This window comes from Pholcus phalangioides, unplaced genomic scaffold, assembly GCF_987345545.1.
Source record: "Pholcus phalangioides strain wild (caught in Gottingen) unplaced genomic scaffold, Ppha-v1.0 ptg000011l_1, whole genome shotgun sequence".
In the NCBI taxonomy this organism is placed as follows: domain Eukaryota; kingdom Metazoa; phylum Arthropoda; class Arachnida; order Araneae; family Pholcidae; genus Pholcus; species Pholcus phalangioides.
Window position 1 is genome coordinate 62,254,994 of NW_028301604.1, and position 26,325 is coordinate 62,281,318.

General features: G+C 37.4%; 1 protein-coding gene across 21 annotated transcripts in view; it reads right to left on the reverse strand.

Annotated features, from left to right (window-relative positions):
* Window positions 1–14,082: 14,082 nt before the first annotated feature.
* Window positions 14,083–26,325, reverse strand: part of LOC149080678 (uncharacterized) — a 312,101-nt gene continuing 299,858 nt past the window's right edge. For all 21 annotated transcript variants that reach the window (XM_089239891.1, XM_089239884.1, XM_089239883.1 and 18 more), the window contains 2 exons: window positions 19,329–19,407; window positions 14,083–14,875 (listed from right to left, as the gene is read on the reverse strand). In XM_089239891.1, coding sequence (XP_089096017.1) covers window positions 14,791–14,875; window positions 19,329–19,407 — 164 coding nt within the window. In that variant the 3' untranslated portion in view covers window positions 14,083–14,790. The remainder of the gene's footprint in view (window positions 14,876–19,328; window positions 19,408–26,325) is intronic.

A 26,325-nucleotide genomic window follows, 5' to 3' on the forward strand; every position in this document is an offset into this window, starting at 1 on the left:
GAAATTTGAGGTTCTGAATACGGGAAAATACTGTAGAATCATCAAACGATGCCGCAGGTAAGAAAAACTGCCAGTTATGACTGAAACGAAGCGTTAATGCAAATCGCAGTGGAATAAAATGTAATTCATAAAAAAAAACACATTAAACATGAATAAATAATGTGACAATAAATATGTGAGATAAACTACAAATATTTTTAGTCATAATTATCGTAATATAACACTAATAATTTAATCTTTCATTTCAGTAAAGATGCAGAGTTCACTATGGCTATGTTGAAGTACGGGCATTTTAAAAAAAAAAGTCGGGATGACCCAAAAGGGCCGACATGAAGAAAATATTCGGGAGGATGAAAATCACCATTCGTCCCGTATATACGGAACTCAAGCCCGTACGCAGGAGTCGAAATGTTGCGTTGCATTGTACATTCATTAATTACTGAGGGGGGGGGGGGGCTCAGCCCCTTTTCAAAGTTTATTAGCGTTGCTCAAATAGCGTCCCAGGTTCTGGGGTCTGTATTGACTAAAATCACGGAAAAATACGGGGATGTCCGGGTAAAAAAGGGTCATATGATCACTACTCATACCCAATACACACAATTAGCAGCGCTCGAGCATAAGCTACTAGATCGTACCAGTTAAAAGGTTAAATCATTAATTTAGTCTAACGCCAGAGCTTATAGATCTTGTTACGATCGTATATTCTTAACAATTAAGATTGGGTACTGAAAAAAAGCAATTTCAGATTTGAACCAGGCATGAAAAATAAGTTGCGGTGGAAATCCTCTTGACTAGGCCTTCCATTTTTGAACGCACATAAGTGCACGCTATCAAAGCAAAGTATAAATTACGAAGCACAGAAACTAAAAATCTTTGGATATTCAAACCGGTAATTTCCGAAACGGTCTTTTATGCTTCGGAAAACATTATCGGAAATTTTCAGCTATGGTGCTAAGAACGAATTAATCATGAAATTTAGGGAAAGGGGGAATCTTGAAAATCATGCGAAAAAGTGCAAAAGCGTTACAGTGATAAATTTTTCGCTTATTAACCTCATTAATTTGAGGTTTAAAAAAAAAGTTGTATTAGTTAAGCAGAGTAGGAAATGCTATTTCAACTCAACTTTAAAAAAAACCTTTTTCAATCCAGTTTACCACTAGTAACATTCAATACACATAGTATAAAGCCGAATGCGGCATTTCGAAAAATAAAAGTATAGCGTGATTCTCTCATTTAATATTTTCATTTATTAAAAAATTAGCAACAAACTTCATTCCACTTCAGATTTAGAATTTTGAATGGCATATCGGAGATTACCTATTTCCACGTAGATAAAATAAAAACGTTTTTCTGAAAAAAATTACTCGGCTTTTATGAAAAAATTTACCGTAATGGCCACATGACCGTATTTTCTCGTGATTTTCGCCATCTCAATTTTTTCGTAAGAACAGACCGTTTTTTCACAATAAAGCCTTCTTGAATTATTATTCTTTACTGAAATAAAGGAATTAATTATTTTACCAAATTACAAATTATATGATGATAATTATGATTATAAATATGAATATTCATCTCACACATATTTGTCATGTTGGACGTTCATTTATAGAATTCGTTCTAATCTACTGCGGTTTGCAGTATTGCTTCATTTCTTGAAATAAGAGATTTTTCGATGGTTTTAGCAAAAATTGGCAACTTTGCTAACCTCTGGCATCTTTTTTAGTGACAACTGGCGATTTCCTGTATTTTTCTCGAAGAAATATGGCCAGGGCATTATTTACGGTATACAGTCAACCTTCGGTTTGTAAATGATTCATTAGCACTTTACTTAAATACTTTTTCTGATTAAAAGTACGGCACCAACGATTCAAAAGATAAAGGGTGTTTAAGGATATGACTTTACACCTTGCTGTTTTAAATAAAAGTTTTGAGGAGTAAATAACAAAAGTTTATTTTCTTGCTTTATCATTTTAATTAAATAAACAAAATGAGTAAAGAGATTTTCTTTTCCCTTCTTTTCATACAATAATATAAAAATTTCACATTCACCCCCCATACATTTCTAAACATTGCATAAACTTCCTTGAGCACATTTGCAACAAACATATTCGTGGGAATACGATCTGAAATTTCCCTAGACTAAAATTCTACTGTAATTGTGTAAGAATGCTATACATATCTCATTCGGAGGAAAAAATTATATTCCATAAAACCCCGAAACCAAGTCAGCGTTAAAATATTACGAGGAATTATGAGCAAATTATTAGCTGACATTCATAAAGGGAAAACTCAAGTGTTCGTTCAAGGTAATTAATTTTTGTTATCTGTCGCGCAGAACTATTCAATTTCTAAAGGGTTATTAAAACAAAAATTATATGCATCTTCAGCGTCATAGCATGACAGAGGTTTACATGAATGGATGCGAATCTGTCACGTGCATTCATTGTTATTTCTTTTTGCGAAAATAGGGAAACCAATTCAACTTTCAGTATGTACGTGCCGTTTCTGTGCAATGTAATAATGATGAGGAGCATGAATGGGATATTCGATTTTTCCAATACCTACTACGTAGCCTATATGGATGTTAATATAGAAAAGATAATCTTTTTCGTACGAAATACTCGAACCTCTATACTTCGTGCTTTATCTCACCCGACAAACTGGTCCTTTATCCAGTGTTACAAATAATTTTAACGATGGAGGACCGCGTATCTACCTTCACACGCGAGCAATTCCCTTTGTTCGACTCTTCTTTAAAACAATATTTCATTCGAAAGATGTACAAATATGACGTATGTGAAAAAACTGAATAACTTGTGACGGATATAAAAAATTTTTCATTCGTCAACCAATTAATCTTTTATTTTCAAAATCATTAAAAGGTGATAAGAGAGCAGCATCTACTGCTCTGTCATATTGGTGTTAAACGAGACATTAATCTACTGTACAGGCTAGGAGACGAGTGATTCACACAAGAGTTCTCAACTTGCTCTCCACGGAGCCCTTAGGGTGTCGTGTGCACTTCCCAGGGGCTCCGCGGCTGCTCCAGGAAAAAATATAAATCAGTGAATTTGATAAATAAAAAATAGGCCTAGGGGGCTCCTCATAGAAATTATAGACTAACGACACAAATCAAAAAAGGTTAAGAATCGCTAGGTTAGCATATCAATGGCTGTATGACAGGTCTGGGTTTGTATCCCGGAACGAAAGCAGAGCCGTTTCTAATCAAATTTTAATTTTCGATCTAATAAGCCCTAAATGTCATTAGGCATTTGACTAATTACAGTTATGAGATAAATGGCTTCTGATATATATATATACCACCCCCATCCCAATAATTTATGAATAGACAATGAAACGCCCCCCCCCCCCATCCTTTCGTATGAAATTTGAAACCTGTATAGGCTATACCGGACGTCTCACACAACCATAGGTCCCCCTTATATTTTCTCCGTACCCCTGGAAAAATGGGTAGTTCTCAAATTCATGTAATAACATTGTTCACTATTGAAGTGAGTTATACCACTTTAGACCAGGGTTGTAAAAACCCAGCCCGGGCAGGTTTTTCTAAAAAACCCGCGTTTTTTAGGCAAACTGGGGAAAATTGAATTTCCTTTTTCTACAACCTCAAAATATCTAATTTCTGCTTCCGAAATTATTCTGGTATACATGTATATGGTCTAGCTGTGCCAGTAGAGAGATCACAAAATAGTGAAGTATTTGAATCTGGCAAAGTTACTTTTTTGAGCTGTAATTCTCGTGGATTTTGTAAAAGATCAGTTAAAGTTTGGTCGCGTTCTTGTGCTTTTGAAATTTCGTTATAGTCAATAGGATTGGGCATTGAAATTGATTTTGTCCGAATGCATATGCCAATGGTCCATGGTCCATGAGTAAAGAAAAGTCCCTAGCTTCTAACATATGCCAAAACTGCTTTATAGAAGCATATGCAGCCAGCAACTCGCGGTCGTACGCACTGTAGTTGCATTCTGCGGGAGATGATTTAATAGAAAAGAATGAAAGAGGCTGAAGCTCGTTGTCAACCACCTGAAACAGTGCACCGCCAAGCAAAAGCGGATGCATCTATTTCAAGTACGAGTTTGGCATCGGGTTTCGGATGTGCTAAAAGGGTTGCGTTGGACAATGATGTCTTGGAATTTTGAAATTTCTTATTTCCTATGTCAGGCCAAGCAATTTCTCTGTTGTCGTTTTTTTCCGACCCTTTCAAATAATTATTCAGTGTACTTTGTGTATGTGCTACGTGCAGCACCGCCGATGCCATTAGGATCAAGGTAGGACCTTTTTGTAATCGCGCTATTTTGTTTGGTCAGGATAACAAATATTTTGGTCACCACTGCCACAATCAGCTTTTTATGTATCACAGACAACACAACATATTGAATCAGCATTCTGCTGTGGTCTGTAGAGTCACAAACATCGACTCGCGCCGTCTCCTCACTTGGCGACTGTTGGCCACAGTCTTTGGTGAGCCGCCGCAAACTTATGAAAAAGTAATGCAAACATGTAAATATTTTTTGACTGAAAATCCAGTTTACATACATTGATTTACTTCTTCACAGAGGTTTCAATTTATTTATACAAGGATTTGTGCGTGTGTGAAAAATTATTGTGTATTATAAATAAGGAATAATTTCTGTGGATATATATGCTTATCACATATTACATATCAGGTATATTTGTTAAATTAAGGTCCATGATTACAATTTTCTGCTTGCCGTTTCTTGTAACATATTTTAGTATGTGAATCTCGTACCTAAATGCTTACATAAAAAAAGGGTATGCAGCAATTTTTGGAATACATAAACTAACCTCCAAAATAAAATTGTAACCTGAAAGCAACGCATTTTCTTCGAAAACAAACAATTTCCCTTAAAAAAACCCCTGCTTTTTTAGGGTAAAAAAACCAGCCCGGGGGGGAAAATGGGTATCTACCCGGGGAGCAAATTTGACAACCCTGCTTTAGACACTAGTAAGTGTACTTGGCGATCTATATATAGTGGCTCTATGTATAGAGGATGAGGCCTTGAGTCACTTGGCCGAAAAGGTCGCGACCGATGATCCTTGAGACATACTTCCAATTAAAGAAAGGATCCAAATAGCGTGAAGACTTCAGATACGTCATTTATATTGCAAGAGGGCCCCCACAAGGGGTGGTCTGACAAGGCTCCAGCCCTGGGGCCCGGGGTGATTTTAATCATTTTTTGTTCATCATAAAGGGGCCCCTGTCTAGTCGGAGGCCCGTAAAAGATCCCAGCCTAGGGGCCCTGCTTCAGGATGTGGGGGCCATGGGGTGTATATATATATATATAGTTGCTGTATTAAAATAAAAAAGTGTTAACTTTTTATTTGCTCCCCCGGTCGTAAAACACCCAATTAGAAAGTTGTTGCTCTATCTCTCTCGAGGTTAACAAAAGAATTCCATGTTTTTAAATGCAATATTCGTTGAGATATTTGAATGAAAAAATCGCCGAAAAGAACTAATTAGTCCTCGTGTGCAGAAAATGACCGTGGTGTGACAAAAATGATCAGATCAAAACTAGGGGAGGGCGAAGGGTTTCTAGTGCTCCATGCCCTGGACAAATGAAAACCAAAACTTTCCTGTGCCTTTATTTAGCCGCTTCCGCAAAATTCATGAGTGAGGCCATTGGCGTATATTCGTGTGGGGGATCTTAGCGGCCTACAGCCCAGGGCAGCAAGTTCGGTGGGACGGCAAATTTCATGAATGAGTGGTCAAAAAAATTAGTAGAATGGGAAAAGGGCCAGGGCAGCTCTTACCAGACGTGGGGACAGGTGCGAAAATAATTGCGGGGCCACAGGCATCTTAATAATTTCGAGGCCCCCTTAGCCCCGATTTTATATATTCTGTGGGAAAAGGAGAATCGACACATCCAAAAAAATTCATACATTATAACGAAATATACAGGAATGCTGAAAAATTTCCGTATAAAAAAAACAGACAATTAAATTTGAATTGACAAAAAAAATTAATAAAAATTTCTTACAAGAAAAAATTTAAATTGATGAAAAAAATAATTTCAAAACCAATAAAAAAAAATAAAAAAAATTGAAACCCAATAAAAGAAATTGTGAGAGAACTAATGTAAAAATCGATGAATAAAAAATGAGAAAAATTATTAACAGAGATAAAATCCCAGCACACCCATGAAAGTTCAGAATAAATGAAAGAAATGATTCCAGACCTGATGAAAATTCAGAATAAATGAAAGAAATGATTCCAGACCTGATGAAAATTCAGAATAAATGAAAGAAATGATTCCAGACCTGATGAAAATTCAGAATAAATAAAAGAAATGATTCCAGACCTGATGAAAATTCAGAATAAATGAAAGAAATGATTCCAGACCTGATGAAAATTCAGAATAAACAGAATAAATGAAAGAAATACTTCTGGAATCAAGAATTCCATAGTTGAAGAAAATTCAGATTTGAAGAAAATTCATAATAAACAGAAATAAATGAAAGATACTTCTAGAATTGTCAAAAATTCTGAATAAATGGAAAAAAAAACTTATAGAATTGATGAAAATAACTTAGAATAAGAAAAAATTATGTAAATTCAAAATTCCAGAATTGATGTAAATTCAAAATTCCAGAATTGATGTAAATTCAAAATTCCAGAATTGATGTAAATTCAAAATTCCAGAATTGATGTAAATTCAAAATTCCAGAATTGATGTAAATTCAAAATTCCAGAATTGATGTAAATTCAAAATTCCAGAATTGATGTAAATTCAAAATTCCAGAATTGATGTAAATTCAAAATTCCAGAATTGATGTAAATTCAAAATTCCAGAATTGATGTAAATTCAAAATTCCAGAATTGATGTAAATTCAAAATTCCAGAATTGATGAAAATTCAGAATTCTGGAATTTACGAAAGAAATTATAATCACCGTAAGTGCGGGCCCCCAAAAAACACGGGAGCCCGGTGCGACTGCACCTGCTGTTACACACGCCTAAGGGTAGCGAAATTTGAACAGCCCACAGGTTGTAAAACTACAAAAATCCGCCTCTGCAGAGAGTGAGGCCAAACCGTAAATTCGCCTGTAGGTGGGGGAAACCAAAATGCACACTTGCCCAATATAATAGAGTCCATTACTGTTTCTGGTATTACGTGTGTCGACGTTGTCTTTTTTATTACTCCAAAATTTAAAAAATCATGTGTATGAACAAAAGCTTAGGCTGCCACCCGGGTGCACTGCACCCCTTGCACCCTCACTTAAGCCGCTCCGTTCGGATTTTCCTACAAAAGGTGTAGTAAATCTTTTCTAGCTGACAAGTCACGACTGCCTTCAAGCCCACTTGTTTTTAAAGATTTGGAATCACCTTTACGTTCACTGTGTGGACTTGTTATACAACGTGTTCTGTTAATGAACCGACAAACTCAGAGAGTTGTTAGTAAGCATCAAGAGGCCCAAAAAAAGGGAAATGGAACATGGTGTCGCAAACCACGTTGATAGGGTGGAAATCGCGAAAAACGCATGCAGGCTCCGAGTCCAGAGGAGACGAAAGGTGGATGTCAGTTGATCGCTGAATACGTTCGTGAGTTCGCTCACCATATCTGATGCGAGCAGCGTCGCGAAACGCATGGCGAGGTAGGAATTCTCGGTGATTATCTCTAGGAGCCGTACTTGCTGCCCGAACGGAGCCTTGTTTTTCTGCAACACGTCCTGCCAGAATCGATGCATGTGGTTCATGTATGATGGGGCCCCTGCATATTTCAGAAGCGAGGTGCGTAATCACCTTGATGTTACATACTATCCAACGAGGTGGATTGGACGCGCGGGACCTGTTGAGGCTCGTATACACTAGCGCGCGGATCATGCAATGAAAGCAATCGCAATTGGTTGTTCAGTAATTTGTACGGTGTTGCGAACGATTCTTGAGCTCTTTTCACTGGACCCACCTGGAATCGGTTTTTTCAACGAACACAAAGGAAGTTTGTGTACCCACGAGCGGATTAGAACCGCTGCAGGGGGTCGTTGCAAGATCGGAGCGCTAGTGTATACGCGCCTTTGCTTGGCCTCCACGTTCGCTGGATCTCAATCCGTGTGACTTTTTCCTGTGGGGTCACCTTAAATCACTTGTTTATGCGACGTCTGTAGACATACCGAAGGATCTCATAGCGCAGATTGTCGTCGCTGCGGCAGACATCAAAAGCATACCTGGTATCTTCGAATGCGTCCGGGAAGCGTAATTACAATCCCTACTTTCTTAGTAGACAGGAAGCATTAGCACGCCGGTGATTGGTTACTGCGAGCAAAAAATCTAGCAAGACGTCACGAGAGGCGGAGTTTTGGGCGAAACTGAATTTCAAAATTCATTAACGAAAAATGAAAGCATTTTTTATTGAATCAGTAAATGATAGCTGGGCGCTCGCTTCGCGAGCCGTTATTATTGTCTTCTCGATGCATGTGAACCGCATTTGATTAAATCAGAAACAAAAATGGAAACTTTTTTTAGTAAATGACAGCAACGATGGATTTCAGACCGAATCGAACATACAACCTTCGGCACGTGAGTCCCGTACTATAACCATTATTCCAACGGTGAATGTGGGATTCAAGCACAATTAAATGTATCTATTGTTAAACGTCGCCAGCAAAAATTTCACCATGTGTGACGCAATGGTTCGTCACTCATTTCGGCCAATCACGATGTGCTAAATTCCTATAATGTAGCTAGAAATGTAGAGATTGTTTATAAGCGTCCGGCAAAATCGTTTTTACGTCGCTGTAGACTGTGCAATGACGTCAGCGGCAGCCACTTTCAACAACTCTTGTAATAATTAATCAAATAAATCTTTTTGTAGTTATTATTGTACTTTTTTGTCATTCCAGTGTGATGTCGAAACCTGTATGTGTTTTCGCGATTTTGACTCTCTCAACGTGGTTTACGACACCATGTTGCATTGCAATTTTTGCTCCTCTTGATGTCTACTAACAACCCTCTGAGTTTGTCGGTCCATTAACAGAATACCCTATATTACACGCTACTCATATTCAAACGTGCAACGTAGAATAACACCGGAGCACTGTAAGTGACAGATTTGTTTTTTGCTGCTCTACAATTTGCGCCACAGCTTAATATAAATTAAGTAAAATAAGATGCTAGGGCACACCAGCTGTGTAAAATTCTGGATCATGCACGTAATACAAAAGGGGAACGCTCTGTGATTACCCATTTCATGCTTTGACATCATATTATCAGCGGAGCCTAACATAGTGGCAGTGCCGTCTTAACGCATGGGCTCACCCGGGCACGGCCCGGGGGCCTCAAGAGGAGAGGGGCCTCACAAAAATAAGAAATGGTTGAAATTTTCGAGAATTTTCCAGGTAGGGCCTCAAAAACATCACTTGGCCCGGGGGCCCATGAGGCTCTTAAGACGGCCCTGCATAGTGGGTCAATGGAGGCCCAAGTTCTTAATAAAGTGGATCTCACTCCCCAGCATCATTAAAGATTTTCAATTCAACAAAATTTAAGAATGAATAAAAATCTTTAATATTTTTCTCTCATTCCCCATTTTGTTATTGTCAGTTTGATTTAGTGTTATGCCTGGCATGGCCCCCACATAGGGGGGGGGGGGGCTGACAGGGCCCGGGACGATTATCATAATTTTTTTTGCTTTTTCACGCTATAAATTAGCTACAGAAGGGGGTCCGTTAAATGTCTGACCGAGGGGCCCGTTAAAAGTCTGACCGAGGGGCCCACAAAAGATCCCAGCCTAGGGGCCCCGCTACAGGATGTGGGGACCATGATGCCTGGACTCCAAAGAGATTCCAGTCCCAGCATGGCTCCTAAAGCGGGAATTCTGAGAAAATCTCAAAACTTTTTGGACTTCAAACTTTTTTTACCAATTAAAAATTTAAATATGCGGATTTCCTGAAATTAAGAAAAAAATTAGAATTATTCGCCAAAAATAACTGATTTACTTTCATATATAAAAGCACCTAAAAGCAGTAATAGAATCGACGCAGGATTTTCGAGGAGGAGGAAGAACATCGTCAGAGGGAATTTTTCATTCTTATTGCAAAAAAAAACTAGGTAATTTTGGCTCGAGGGAGGGGGTTGCGAGTCCCGACACCATCCCCCACTCCTCCATGTATGCCTGTTACCATACGTAAATCAGTGGCACTCCAATAGCGAGATGTTTGCAGACACCAGTACTACCGTTCAAGGGAACGGTAGTACTGGGAGGGAACTACCTACAAGGGAACTTGTTTAACCCTTACAGCGCCAGTCCCTCGTAGACCTCGGGTTTTAAAATTCTCTCTAAACGACAACCCCGAGCCCCCGGGAACGCTGGACTCGACCACTGCAGACACGGGTCCGATGGGCCTCGGCTCCAAGACTGACGCAGGATTCATCGCTGAACACTGTGATGCCAGTCTCCTGGAAGTCATGATGATCGGTAACGACACGACTCTGCCGATGTTGTGGAGTTAAGGGCAGATGTCTTAAAGACCTCTGTAACCCCGCCTCAGCCAATCGCCGTGAGATGATGGAAGGTACCATGGGTGGTATGGAACAGGCTGTAGCACGTTGGATAGCGGACAATGATGTGGTAGGAGAAGTTCGGACCTGTCACACAATCATCGGTTCTTGCCTCACATTCGTGCACCTTGGCCTTCCAGAGCCTTCATTCCACTGATAAGTTCCTTGCAACAACTACTACTGCCAGCATGGCCCCCACAAGGGGGAGGCTGACAGGGCCCGGGACGATTCTCATCATTTTTTTGTTTTTTCACGCCATAAATTCACTATAAAGGGGCCCGTGAAAAGTCTGGTCTGGGGGTCCCGCATCAGAATGTGGGGGCCATGACTGCCAGCACCTTTGCACAGCCGTATCCGTAAGGTGCAGGTGACGGCCTATTGCTTGGTATGACCAGCCAGCTTCACGTATCCTGACAATGCCACCACGTTCGAAGTTGTCCAATTGGCTATAAGGTCTTTGTCAGGTCAACGCCGACAACGAGAAAAAAAAAACCATCCGCGTTTGTTACCTGTTTCATACAATGCTTTATTTTCGCAGTAGAAGCGCGCGCTATGTCCGAAGATATCATTCATTGGCCTTAAAAATTTAAAGATTTGCATACTTTGTATAAAGTAATTTGCATGCAAAATTTTGAGATGATCGGATGATTTTTACGGTTGCTTTTTTTTTCCAAAAGAGAGTAGCTTCAATACAATAGGGTTTCCAAATTCCCGACATTTTGAAGCCTTCGGGGAACGGGAAATCGTACTTCCCGCGAATTCGGGAAATCACTTATTTACAGTAAAACCCCGTTAAAAAGACTCCAATTTATAAAACTTCCTCATTTATCTTTCTCAATAAATGAAAAATACAATATTAAAATTTTGTAATGATACAGTCAATAAATTTTTAGAAATCATGTTTCAAACTCAGTAAAATGTCAGAGAAATAGCATTCTTCATATAAAACTCCTTTAAAATTTCCATTCACAGATTACACTTGATGTAAAAACGCAACTCTAAATTGGACGTAACTTCCATTCTAAGCGTCACAGAAACAAAACAATGCCTGGATAAGAATCATAAAAAATGGGGCTTTTATAATAAATGAGAAGAAAAAAAAACGATATTTTTCTTCCAAAATGAGGTTTTAAACGTAGTCAGATGCATAAATCAACTTTTATTGATTTAAAATGTTTTTCAAGGTTTTTCAAAGTAATTTAAAATTTCTTTGAGAGAAAATTTTCTCTAATTTTCCTCTACAGTTATCAAATGACATTTTATTTTTTTTAATTTCTGTTATTTTGAATATTCTAAATCTGTATGCTGGAGGTAAAGGACACTATGTCCGTTTTTGTCAATGTTCAGATAACGCTATTAATTTGCAGTGCTTTCATCACACTACACACAGTGCTGTCTTAACGCATGGGACTACCTGGGCAAGGCCTGGAAGCCTTAAGAGAGGGGGGGGGCCTCAGCAAAATGAGAAGTAGTTAATTTTTCGAGAATTTATCAAGTTGGGCTTTACAGAAAAATCCTGGGGCCCATGCTGCTCTTAAGATAGCCCTTACTACACATGGGCATAGGAGCACCAAATCCTTTTTCAATAACTAACAGATAGATTAAAAAAATGAGCTCCATATAGAGAGACATACTGTACTAAAAAAATTCTTTAAACACCTCTCCTGTAAAATTTCTCTTGTGACATTGAATTTCTGTTTCATGTAGGTCTGGGCACAGACTGAGCAAAGAAAAAAAGAAATATATATATATATACCTTACCCTTTCTATATAACATTGATTCCACATATAATTGTCATTTTTCCATTGCTTTTTTTTTTTGCTTGCCACTATAATATTTTCATAACTACGCTGATTAAATTTTTATCCCTTTGATAAAAATAATTATTCATACTTTTTTCGCACAAAATAACAATTAGAGGATTTCGTTTTTGAATATTCAAGTTCTCAATTTCCATCTTGCATCATATTCACCCCTGAACATTGCCTCCAATCCTGAAGCAGGCCCCCCCCCCGAAAAGACTTTCACGGGGCCCCTTCATGATGAATTTATAGCATGAAAAAACAAAAAAATGATTAAAATCACACCGGGCCCTAGGGCTGGGGCCTTATCAGCCCACCCCTTGTGGGGGCCATGCCTCTGAACTATTAGGTCCCTCCTCAAAGGTGTTGACTTGTTTTCCTATGCAATCACAAGTCATAGCAAAAAAAAACTGACAGTGTTGATTTGTGACCATTAAAGACCATTGTCTAACCTCCTTAAAAAGTGTAGCATTCTCCAAAATATCCTCTCAAAGACAGACAGCACCCTTCCCTCCCCTCCTCTCTTTACAAACGTTTGAGAGTTGTAGTACAACTATGTACAACTTCAGTGGCGTCGGAGCCGGGGGTGCTGTGGTTGCTCAAGCACCCACGGAAGTTTGTAAAACGGGTTCGAGCACCCACAGAATTGATTCAAAAATCGAAATTTCCTACATGAATCTCAAGACGGGCACCCACAGGTTCGAAACACTTCCGACGCCCCTGTACAAATTATTCCCCCGCTTGTATAATAGTGTTTTCAACATTTAAAAAGCCGACAAGTGGTTCCCACTTTTAAAAAAAGTAAATGAAATATACCCGAATCACACTCTTTCTACCGTAAATGGGAGTGTTGCTTCGGACCTTTGTCCAGCTGTACACATTTTCATCCAGTACTAATCTTTAACTGTACTGATCTTTATTCTTGACGATTGTTTAAAAAACAGGGTATTGTTATATCAGGGCTGAATAATGTATAGCTCCTGGGAATCCTGTTTTCTTCACATTTTTGGCCTCTCTATTGACAATGGCAAAATAGTCTGTCATTGTGATGCAGATGGGAAAGTAAAATTATAATCAAAGAAATCATGAAAAGTAGTTATCTGCTATATATTTTCTAAAATGCAATGCTTCTTTTCAGATCTTATCTTGTGTTTACCTGTGTGGTTCCCAAACAGGGTCATAAAATGGAAGAGGAAAGAGGGACTTTTTTGGCTTTAGGATCTTTGTATAGTTCTCTCATTATTAGGATTTTATAGTAGCACATGGTTACTTGTACAGTTTTTAGAACTAGAAACTGGAAGCCTTTCTCCCCTCCCCCATGTATATTTCTGTCCTGTATTTCTTTTCAAGCAATGCTAGAGAAAATAAATTAATTTTTCAACAAATATTTCCCATTAATTTTTTGAATTTTTTTTATATTCCATTGCAAGTATTACTGTGCTGCAACAATATTTTTCCCAAATTCTCTGGAATTTTTCTCAGAATTTTGGGAATGGGAAATCGTAAAAAATTCTCGAGAACAGGCGAGCGGAAATTCCCACCCAGAAACCCTAATTACAAAATGATGCTGTTTTATAAAAATGGTTGCCACTTTGTAAATCATCTAAATTTACCATCTGTCTGTTAGGTACTTCATAGAAAGTATCTAATCTAATATTTTATATTCTGCAGGTTTGTTCCCCCATTCTAAAATCATTGATTTCAATTATAATCCATCTATGTTTTTGAGAGAAAAAATACCAAATGCCAAATTTATCATAATTTTATTGGAACTTTTGTTAAATATAAGATACTTTAAGCGTACAGCAGTATTTAACCTGATAAGGATTTTTGTTTTTTTCTCTCTTTGAAAGGTCGCCATTTATAAATAATTTGAAGTTCACACAAGTAAACAAATTCACACTTATACACCCAAGCAAAATTGGCATTTTATCATTCACTAATTTTCTGTGTATGTAAAAATATTTCAAGTTTCTTTCAATAATCAGCATAACAACCATAACTTTCAAGCACAGAAAAGAGCAGAAAAGAAGGCATCTGAGAGAATGAAGAGATGGTATTTTGTAAAAAAATATATATATAGCACAAATATAAACAGCTTTGCTCAGAGTAACACAAAAAAATAGCTCCAATCTAATACTCATAGATTCTAGATACACAACTATATTCAAGCAAACAATGAGTTAGTTGCAAATTGTTTCTTCTTTGCTGTAATTCATTTATGAGGTTGAATGAACATTATAATGTATTCACACTAGAAAAGAAATAATGTTCAGCATGAAAAACTGAATCAGTTCTCTTTAGTAGTGGATTTGTTAAATAAGTATAGTTATGAATTTTTAAGGGCAAAAAGAGAAAGCTTCAGTGACAAATTGGTTATTCACTTTGTTAAACTTCCCTTCTGATGATTTCTGGATGATTTTACACTCAAACATTCCAAATTTAATGTTTATTTCATACATCAGACGGAACTTTAGAAGAACCATTAAATTCGGTTATATCATTATCAGATGCAACTTTGGTGACTTGGGATAGTTCACTGGAAATAGAAATAACAGAAATAAGCAATCAGTATATTTGCATTACCAAAATTTTCTTGTTTATATTGTACTATTAAGAGAAAGAAATAAGAGTTTCTAATATATATATATATTAAGGTGGCCCTTATTTTTTTATGTTTTAATTTCAGTTTGCCCACACTCCCCCCCCCCTCCCATTTTTTTTCCTTTTATTCCAAGAAACAATTAGAGACCTCATTTGTTCAAATCAGAGGTTGGGAACTCATACCTCTATGCTACCTTCTACGCGGTATAAGTGGGAAGCTAGTGAGTGCCAAAGTACTTGAAAGTAAAGCATTGTCACTTCAATGGCGAAGCAGGTCGTAAGCTTATGCCTAAGCAGGAGGGGTGAAAACTACCATAACTCACTAAAACTACTATAGCATACTAAAGGTTCACTGCTTGTGCAACTGCCCTTTTTTTTCTCTCTTGTGGTGTTCATTACTTTATTTTACCCTTCCCACGTCTTTTCTGTTGTTTTTTCCTGTCTCATTTCATCTTCAATATTTTACCATTTTTTTAAAATTAATTTATCAAAAGACCCTTCTCAAAGCTAAATTACTTAGTATATATTATCTTTCACTTATGATATTTTTTTGGAGTTTATGCTTATTCTTTCACCTTTATTTCATCTGGATTCCAATTCATATTAAAGCAGTTTAATCTTTGGCACCTTGGTGGGTGCAGGCAGTGACTTGTTTGTTCATGTGGCACTCCACCTTCCGCAGGGCTCTCACCCTCAGTCTGCTCTAGTTGCTGTCCAAGCCAACTACAAGTGTAATTATGGCTTCTAATTTGAGAAGTAGTGATCGAGATATTTATTTAATTGACAGTGAGTGTCACCAAATTACAGGAAGCAAACTTCCATCTAACAGGCAAGTACTATCGGTGCTATTTTATAATTTTTTGGGAGAAGGCAAGGATTCCTACAAGAATGATACCGCATTGTGTTATGAAGATGTACTCTTATTGGCTCAATTTTCAAAAAAATGTCCGCCATATGACAGATATGCAGAAAGAACATGAACGTAAGTTTATATCAAATTTGAATAATTTATTTGACATGCTCATGCTAATGCTTTGGAAATTATAAAAATTGAAGAATACAGAAAATTTTTACTGAGTCAAAGAGAGCCGGAACGAAGAGGGATGTCTCGGGGGAGTCAATATGAAGCTAGCAAAGCGTGAAGAAAGGTCACTATTGAGAGTCAGGTTACATGAAAACAGACGGGCTAAGGCTCATTGTAGTTCTGAGATCGCTGGCAAATTTTATAGATTCATCAGAAGAATCGTCAGTCATTCGGGATATTTCTGATCAAGCTGGGCCTTCATCAAACATTACCCAGATGTCTCTTGAGAAAAACATGGATGCGCAGATAGGTTTAGGGATGAAAAATGTACATGGGAGGAAATGTTTTTTAACTCCAAAATTAATTGTTGTACTCGATCGATGCCACATTAGTCAGAAAAATGTCGTTTTTATTCTCGCAGCCACAGCTGATTCTTTAGGGTACAACATAGATGAACTGGCAATCAACCAAAATATGATCCAAAGATATCGGGTAGATTTTCGTAAGACGAAGGCTACTAAGATTAAAGAAAATAAATCCAGTATTGTATCCATTCATTGGGATGGTAAATTGCTACCTGCTTTAAAAAGAGAGATTTAAAAAGTGAAAGACTACCTATCATTGTTACATATAAAGATCTAGAAAAATTACTCGGGGTGACAAAATTAGAAAATTCTTCAGGGAAGGAGGAAGGCTGTATGGAATGTTCTGAAATATTGGGGATTGGAAGATAAGGCTCAAATTCTCTGTTCTGAGACAACCAGTTCCAACACTGGTCACATCAATGGTGCGGTTACATTTCTAGAGCAGTAAAAGATCGAGAGATGATATATTTTCCATGTCAGCACCACACGTATGAATTAGTGCTACGAAGTGTTTTCGAACATGAGTTACCTCAAGTGACTAGTAGTCCAGATGTTTTCTTCAAAAAAATCAGAGAAAATGGAATAATTTGGAAAAAGAAAATTATATAGACAGCTATAAATACTTGAACGAAATATGTAGTGAGAGCGAAATACTGAGTACTATGAATTATCTTTTTAATGCACTGAAAAATGGAAAACTGAAGCACGATTATCAGGAGCTCGTTGAATTATGTATAGCTTTTATTGGAAGGAACTCAGACTTGACTATCAAAATCAGGCTACCAGGGGCTTTACATCATGTTCAATGGCTGGCAAAGGTAATTTACTCCTTTAAAATGTTTTTATTTAGACAGAAATTGGCTTTAAAAGTTTCTGAAGTGAACTATCTGAAGAATATTTGTTTGTTTGTTGTAACGGTGATGTTAAAGCATGGATTGAACACCTTTTATTTTATAATGATAGTCAATTTTTATCATTTATCAAATTTTTAACAAGGTTTTCTAATGAATATTTACAAATTAAGCCATTGAGAATTTAGATATGCTGTCTAATAATTAGTTCAAGGTTGTTTTTTTTTCAGAAAAACAATAGAACATTTCATTTCTCAGAAAAATTTAAATTTGTTAGAGAAATTGGATGTTGACATTTACTTTCTGAATCTCAGTGGTGTTAATGACACAGCCAAAAGAGGGGTGAAATTGATGCCAGATGTTAATGGGCTCTTAACTGTGGATGAAGAGCAGAAGCAATTTCTTCTCCAGTGTGTCGAAAACCACAGAAAGCAGCACCCGGACAGCAAGAAGGTTAAATGAAAAATTTATTTAAATATATTATTAAAAAGTAAATTTGTTTCATATGCCCTTTTAAAGATGCCATTTCATAATTTTATAGTAAAATCATAAAGTTTCTTAATATGAGTAATACATAAACATTTTCAAATGCTTAATTCTTAGAAAAAAATTTTTCCCATATCTTCATCACTACACGAGACTCTGATTGAATAAAACAATTCTGTAATTGATTATCACTTAATAATCTCACTATCTCAGCAATAATCCCATGATCATGCTTGAATTTCCCAAAAAGTTCATTTTTCACAAAAAAATCGCATAATTCAGCTCTTAATACTCTGCAAAATGCAGCCCTTGAAAAAAATAGGGTGTACATTATAATGATATAAAGGAATATATATAAAGAAAAATTAAAAGACCAACATTTTCAACCACAATATATTGTGAAAAATTATCTTCTTCTATTATTTATCTTTTGAATCTGATTATATGGGAGTAGACAATTTTTATTCTCATAACCAAATGACTTGGGTAGAATTCAACAAGATGGAAGAATTCACTGGCCTTAACGTGTTACATGATTCATACTTAATCACCAACATGGGCATCTTTTTCGAACCCCAAACAATGAAACAATGGATAATGTATCCCTTCTTGCATATTACTATCTGATACTAATTATTCTAAAAGGTTTACTGGGAATTTATTTAGCTATACATTGAATGATTAAAATGATTAACTCTGGGATAGAAAGGTGCATAGCTAACAGCATGCAATGTGAATTACTGGCGTTGATCATAGAGGCATACTTCCAATTAGAAAAAGTATCCGAATAACATGTGAAAACCTCAGATAAGTCATTCATATTGCAAGGGGTTGTATAGTTATTAACCCAGTATATGGCAAAACTCTATTATTTAATTTTTTCAAAACAATTACATGAAAATGATAACATGAATAAGAGAAATATCAAAGGAAAACTATGCATTTGGGAAAAAAGTTTTATTAAATTAAAATTATTAATTATATTAATTAATTATTCATTATTTATTAACAATTTTAGAATTTTTTATTGAATTTATAACATTTATAGCAGTTAGTTCAAAATTTAGGTACAAAAACAATCAAAACTAAAAATTCTCTACTGCTTAAATTAGAAATGCAAAAAAGCATCCCAAAAAAGGGACAATGGTAAATAATGGGTTAATATAAAAAATTAACTTTTTATATGGACACCCTGTGCCGAAACACCCATTAAGAAATTTTGTTGCTCTGTCTGAGAAAAAAATGGAGACATTTTAGAAAAAAAAAACCAAGATAAATGGGGGTAAAACATATTTTACCCCTATTTTAGCTGTTTTCCCCCAATTTTTTTTTTTTTTAATTTGAATGTCTCAGCAAATATTGCACTTAGAAACATGGATTTTTTTTTTTTTTTTTTTGGTCTCAGGAAAGCCAGAGTAACAATTTTCTTTTTGAGAACAGGGTATCCTAACTATAAAACCCCTTGCAATATGAATGACTTATCTGAGATCCACATGTTATTTGGATACTTTTCTAACTGAAAGTATGCATCTGAGATCAAGGGTTCGACAGTAATTTGAGTGTGTGCTGATAGCTATGCACCCTGTATAAGAATGCAACATTGACATTATATTTTATTATGCCTCCAAATTCACAATATAACACATGAAACTGAATACTTACTCTTTTAATTTCTTCTCTGATTGACAATTTGGATCTTCAGTTGTGTGTGATGAATCATCCCCATTCTTTTCCAATTTCTCTGTAAAATTTAATGAAAAAGAAAATACATAACTTTGTATAATGAATTAAAAATTATATAATGTTATATTTGGACAATACAGTCTTACAAAGAAATAAAATGAAGAAGTGATTGATTGAAGTACTGTAATTTTCAGATTAATGAAACTTTAGATTTGATGACTGCAGTCGAAAACCCCTTCCTCACCAGAGGAGGAAGGTGGCCCTGTGCCACATAAGCTGTGACCTCAGATCATCATCTGCATATCTGCCACAACTTATTGAAACTCTGATTCACAATGTCATTATAGTATTTAAAGTATCAATTAAACAACATAGCTACAGCTTCTGATTTTATTCAAACTGAACCTATGTGTATTAGTGAAGATGATATACATTTTTCAAGGGCACCAATAACTAATCAAAATTGTCATTCATGTACTGATTTATTGCAAAATTATCATGAACCAAGAACCCTGGATGGTGTTCCATTGCTTTAAGATGGCATGGCTACCAATAATTGTCAAGATACTTATGTATATGGCCTTGTTTGTATATTTCCCCCAGGTAATCACTAGGTGGATAAATAATTAGTCTATTGGTATAGTTCAGGAGTATAGTAGGTGGTTAGAGAAACAGCATGGAAATTCATTGTAAGCTCAGAGTGATTTTGAAAGAAAAACTATAATAGGATTTTACATGAGTGAAAAGACTATACTATGGTTAGTAAGGCTTAAATATTTTATGGCATGTCATGTTTTTTCTTGAGAAGTATATGCATATTTTAGGCATTTTTGAGTTATTGGTCATATTTTAAGCATTTTTGAGTGATCAGTCATATTTTAGGAATTTTCAAACAATCGGTCATATTTTTTGGTCATTTTTTTTGCACAAAAAGTTTTTTCAATTTGTAGGTATTTCTTCAGAGTTGCAGTATGAGTCATTTAAGCCTCGTCCTGAGCCATTGGGCTATACAACAAGATCTGTTAATTGGACGCTGAGTGAGCAATCCTGCTCAAGATGTTTTCTTTAAAAATTAAATGTCCCTATATCAGTGGTAAGAAATAGTTGCATGTAGAACTGTGCCATACATCGTCATCATTATGTCTCCTCTCCCAGGGGCCCCAACTTATCCCCAATCTAAACTAAAAACTATACTAGGGGTTCCTACTGGGTGCCCATAAACCATATTCTCTACTGCAGTATACACTTACAATGTTGCAGAGTTGCAGTATGCACTTACAATGCATTGTGAATTCTTATTTTCTTTTTTCTTCGGGAAAAACTTTTGCATTTCCAGTGGCCACTTTTTTGTTCTTGGAGGATCCTTTTCCTATGTTTCCCATGGAAAAGTCTCACAACAGATCCTTCAACCAAAAAAAAATTGGCACTGTCACCAGGGGCAAGTAGGTACTCATTTTGTGTAGCTCAGCTTTCTCGTAATTTTGAATGAACAAAAAGAAAATGTGTTAAAGCCCTTCCTGGACTAGTGCTCCAGCCACCACACCCCCTACTTTACCCTAGTTGCGGCCCTGCCTACAACTGTACAAATATTCAGGCACACTTCATTACACTTCACTCACAATTCGAAACACAGATGATTGCACTAACTTCAAACACAATGCTAGATATGCATGAACAGTTAGGTATATCAGGTATCAGTTAGGAAAAGAACATACACACACTTTCAGCTCAATTCACCTCTGAAAGCAGATAAAATGGTAGTAAATTTCCCAAATACGGTAGACAGAGTTGTGCTCTGTATAAAAAGGGAAAGACAGATATGGTACTTCTGTATTTTATTTTGTTGTGCGTGTGCATGTGTGTGTAAGTTAGAAGTTCCAGCATAAAACCCATATAATGCAACAATACAATTCAGCTTGAGGAATAATCAGAGATTGCAGAAACTAGACATCTGCTCTATGTCAAGCCTTCTTCAAATATTGCTCAATCTGGTAATATTTATCGAATTTTCAAAAAGAATCTTTGTAAAATAGTTTCTTCAAATATTTCTTAGAAGAAACTAAACTATTAGCAGTCTTCCTTTTACATATGAAACTGCATCTCATAAAATTCAGTGCAATTCTAGAACGTACTGAAAAAATTATCTATATCTGTGTATATATAATTGATCTTCTGTCTGTGTGTGTGTCTGTGTATGTTCTCTATGCAAATGTACAATTTTAGATTGATTGTCTCCAAATTTTGCAAGTATACCAAACAGAACCCGACTTGAACTACTTTAAAAGTTTGTCAGAGCTGGCAAATGCCCAAAATGGGCAAAAAACTGTCCTGCAACAATGGTTCCTGGGCCTCAACAATCACTTTCAGAATGTTTACTTTGGTAACTGTGGTTCCCTAGCAATGCATTTCAAACATGCATATGCCTTTACAATGGTTTGTCAATTCTTTAATGCCGCCAGTATTATATGTGACAGTTTTTCCTTTACAATGGTTTGTCACTTTTTCATTCCTCTCAGTAATTGAAGAAAACCCGGGCAGCACTGAGTATTATAACTAGTGTGTGTGTATATATACACTCATTGCCATAAAAATTTGCGCACCCAGAAGAAGAAGTCAAAATGAAACGAAATTTTACACATGTAAGCACTATGTTGATATAAGTAAGTGATTAGAAAATCCAAGAAAAAGGATCATTTATTGCAGAAAAAAGTAAAGATGAACAGAAGTTTTAGTACTCTGTTGGACCCCCTCTAGCGTTAATGCACGATGCGATACGAGCGGGCATTGAGGCATAAAAGTTCCGTATGATGTCCTGAGACATCTCGTTCCACAGTTGCTGTAAATGCTCCTCTAGTTCGACCAACCTCGTAGGGTGTCCAACTTGCCGTCCCAAATGATCCCAGATATGCTCGATTGGTGACAAATCTGGGGATAGAGCAGGCCAGGGAAGGGTGGTAATGTGGCGGAGGCAGTCTTGTGACATCCTTGCTGTGTGTGGCCTAGCATTGTCTTGTTGAAAAATGGCTCCTGGTAGCCCTGCCATGAGTGGCAACACATGTGGCTGAAGGATGTTATGGACGTACCACTGGGCTGTCATTGTGCCATGGATCAATATTAGGGGTGACCGTGTATCGTAAGCAATGGCACCCCATACCATGACACCAGCTGTGGGAGCGGTGTGTCACTGTAAAGCGAAGGCAGGATTGAAGCGTTCACCACGGGGCCTCCACACACGAACACGATTGTCATCACTGCTCAAGTTGAATCTCGATTCGTCGCTGAAGACGACCTGGTTCCATTCCGTTGCAGTCCAATCCCGTCGTGCTCGACACCACTCCAAACTGAGGCGTTGGTGGGTGGGTGTCATTGGCAGCACACATAATGGGCGCCGCGATACCAGATGTCCTTCAGCCAGGCGCCTTGCGATGGTTCGGGAAGACACAGGGGCCCGTAGTGAAGCTGTTGCCTGTGTCTGGATAGCGGCCAATGAGGCAGTTGGCTCTACGCGTGCGTTTCGGATGATGTGACGGCCTTCTTGACGACTGGTCTGTCGAGGGCATCCTGAACCTGGTCGCCGTGTAAATGACGTCTCTTCTGTCCACTGGTCCCAACACCTCCTCACAGTAAAATCAGAACGGCCTAGTTGACGAGCTACTCACCGAGCTGACCACCCAGCTTCCATCATCCTGATGATTCTTTCCCTATCGAACTCTGACAACTGCTCATATGGTCTTTGACAGCGGCGTAACGGCATGTCTACCTCAGCATTTCCTTTGCAAACTATTAAATACACTCCAGCAAGCTCTGCTTACCTGTTTTATACTCCAAGGAGAACGAAGTTCAACGCCCTCTAGTGGCATTACGCAATGCGCAATCACGCTGCATTTCTAATCATTTGCATATGTGCCCAACATGTATCTTCAGGCCAACTTTCGTTTCGATCCCACAATTATTTCTTGGTGCGCAAATTTTTATGGCAATGAGTGTATATATATAATAACATGTCCTGACTAGCTGATTCATCATTGCCGAGCTGATATGGCTGAAGCTATTTGGTCAGTAGTTTTATTTCATCGTATAAACACTCACTAAGAAGGAGTTTTCCCGAATTTGGCCCCTCAGGGGGACATAAAGGGGTTCAAAGGTTATACAGAGAAATCGTGTCAAGCCGAAACTGCTGGAGCAATATTCATGAAATTCGGTCAGCAGTTCTATTTCATGACGCAAAGACTCATTAAGTGATTTTCCAAAATTTGACCCCTAAGGGTCTCATAAAGGTGTTCAAAGGTTATACAGGGAAATCTCATGCCGAGCCAATATAGCTGAAACTATATTTATGAAATTTGGTCAGTAGTTTTATTTCATGGCATAAAGACTCGCTAAGATGGGGTTTTCCAAAATTTGACCCCTGATGGGGACATGAAGGGAATTCAAAGGTTATACAGAGAAATCATGCCGAGCTGAAATCGCTCAGGAGCAGTGTTTATGAAATTAGGTCAATAGTTTTATTTCTAGACTCGCTAAGAGGTTTTTTTGAAATTCTGTCACAAATGTGGTCATGAAAGGGGCTCAAAGGTTATATGGGATAATCATCGCTGATTCAAAATCGCAGAAGCTATGAATATGAAATTTGGTCAATAGTTTTATTTCACTGTGAAAACTCACTAACGAGGGATTTTTCAAAATTCATACTATAAGGGAAACATGGGGGAGGAGATTAAAAAGTTATATGGGGCAATCATTGCTAAGTCCAAACCGCTAGAAGCTATAAACATGAAATTTTATCAGTATTATATTTTATAATATAGAGACTCTCCAAGGCAGGATTTCAGGAATTGCAACACCCAAGGGTGTCAAATAAATGAGAGATTCAAATGTTATTCAAAGGAATCATCGCCAAGCAATTTTCAGATTACCAAATCCAGGCGAGTGAAGCCGCACTTAACAACTAACTGTGCATAAGGTAGGCGTGGTCAGGGCCTGGGGGGTGCAGGCGGGTCTGCCGCCCCGGGGGCTGGACCAGAAGGGGCGCAAATTTCACACTTTTTTTCACTCTTTCAACATTACAAGGGGGCACCAAAATGCATGCTTGCCCCTGCTGACCAAGCTTCTAGTTGGGGCTCTGGGTGTGGTTTTCAGTTGAATCTGGTGACAGAATTTTAATTAAAATGGCAAATTGATGAATATTTTGTTTTGGATTTTTAGATCATAAAAATCCGAGCCCTAATGATTAGTATTGAATTCGAGAATCAAAATCAAACTGATTGATGTTATCGGCAAGTGACATGAGCAGCATCAGAAAGAATTCAGATAGAAAGCCCAAATTGATAGACTGAGACCTGAGAGCTGTGCTTGTTACAATTCATAACTGAAAAATACAACACCTAACTACGGCTGAAAATATGCAGACAGCACTGGTATTTTGGTTTCTATCAATACTATCAGAGGAAAAAATTATGCATTCATTATGATATTAAGGCAGAGAGGCAGCTTATAAGCCACATATGAAAAAAACCCCCCAACACAAAGATTCTACTATCATATGCAAAGAGCGTAAAAACTAAAGGATGGACCAGTGGAAAACAATCTTATGAAAAAACAAGGTCAAGATTCTAGTGTTTCCAGTCTGACAATAGAGTATGGGTATGGAGAATGTATATCATGGGAATGTGCAACTGTGAAGTTTAATGGGCAACTTTCAGCTGTATGGTTTGGTCTTCACTTTTTTCTTGCAATCAATCATACCATGGAAGTACAGTTGTTATGCAGTAGATGGCTTCATGGCCCCCACAAGGGTGGGGCTAACATGGCTCAAGCCCTGGGGCCTGAGACGATTCTCATCATTTCTGTTTTTTCATGCTGCAATTTCATCATAAAGGGGCCCATGAAAGTCTTGTCTGGGGGCCCTTAAAAGATCCCAGCCTAGGGGCCCTGCTCTAGAATATGGAGATCATGGGTGACTTAGACTGCAAGTAACTGTTTTAGTCCACTCTCAGTCCCTATCTCAACCAATTAAGTATTTATGGGACAAATCAGAACAAGGATTGAGAACAAGGTCATCACATTCACAGAAATATTAGATATAATCAGAAAATTTTAGTGAAAGAATTTAAAGAAATTATCAATGAAATGAGAGAGATAAATAATAGATCAAATTTAATTATATTCAATGCATAAAATATTATCATTCATTTGATCATTCCATGGCCATTTTCTGCAAGCAAACACCTACAGTTTACTGCTGATTCTGAAGGGCAGGGGTCGACATTTGCTTTTATATGCCTTTGTGAGAGGTTGGTGAACAGTGGTTACAGAATGCGACCTCTGGGGGGGGGGACTACTTATTAGAATGAGTCTGTGGATCAATTACGATATATGGTTTTATTACGGAAACACACATTACTACAAACTACACAACACACAAAAGGACGTTTACAAGAGGAATGGGGACAAAACAGTACACTGATCAGAGTATAACATACGTTATAGGTGCTGCCATCTATCAGACATTATTTATACTGACATATTTCACTGTTGTTATTTACACTAACACCCCCCCCTTTAATTCAGTTTGTCTGAATTATCTTAGTGGAAATCAGGTGACAAGTCCCAGTTCTTTGCAAAGCTTTTGATGAGCTGGTCTTGGCAGTCCTTTCGTAAGTATGTCTGCAATCATATCTTGACTCTGGACATATTCAAGGAGTATGTCCCCTTCTCTGATCTTGGATCTAATATGATGATGCCTTACATCAATATGTTTGGTGCGAGCACGGAATTTTGGGTTCTCGACAGATTTTATTGCAGATTGATTGTCACAATAAATCACAGTGGATTTCTGATGTCCTTTCAATTTCAGCTCACACATTATTCCTCTCAACCAGGCACATTCCTGAGCTGCTGAACTTAAAGACATATATTCAGCTTCGGTTGAACTGAGAGCTACGGAGTGTTGCTGTTTTGACATCCAGGTGACAGC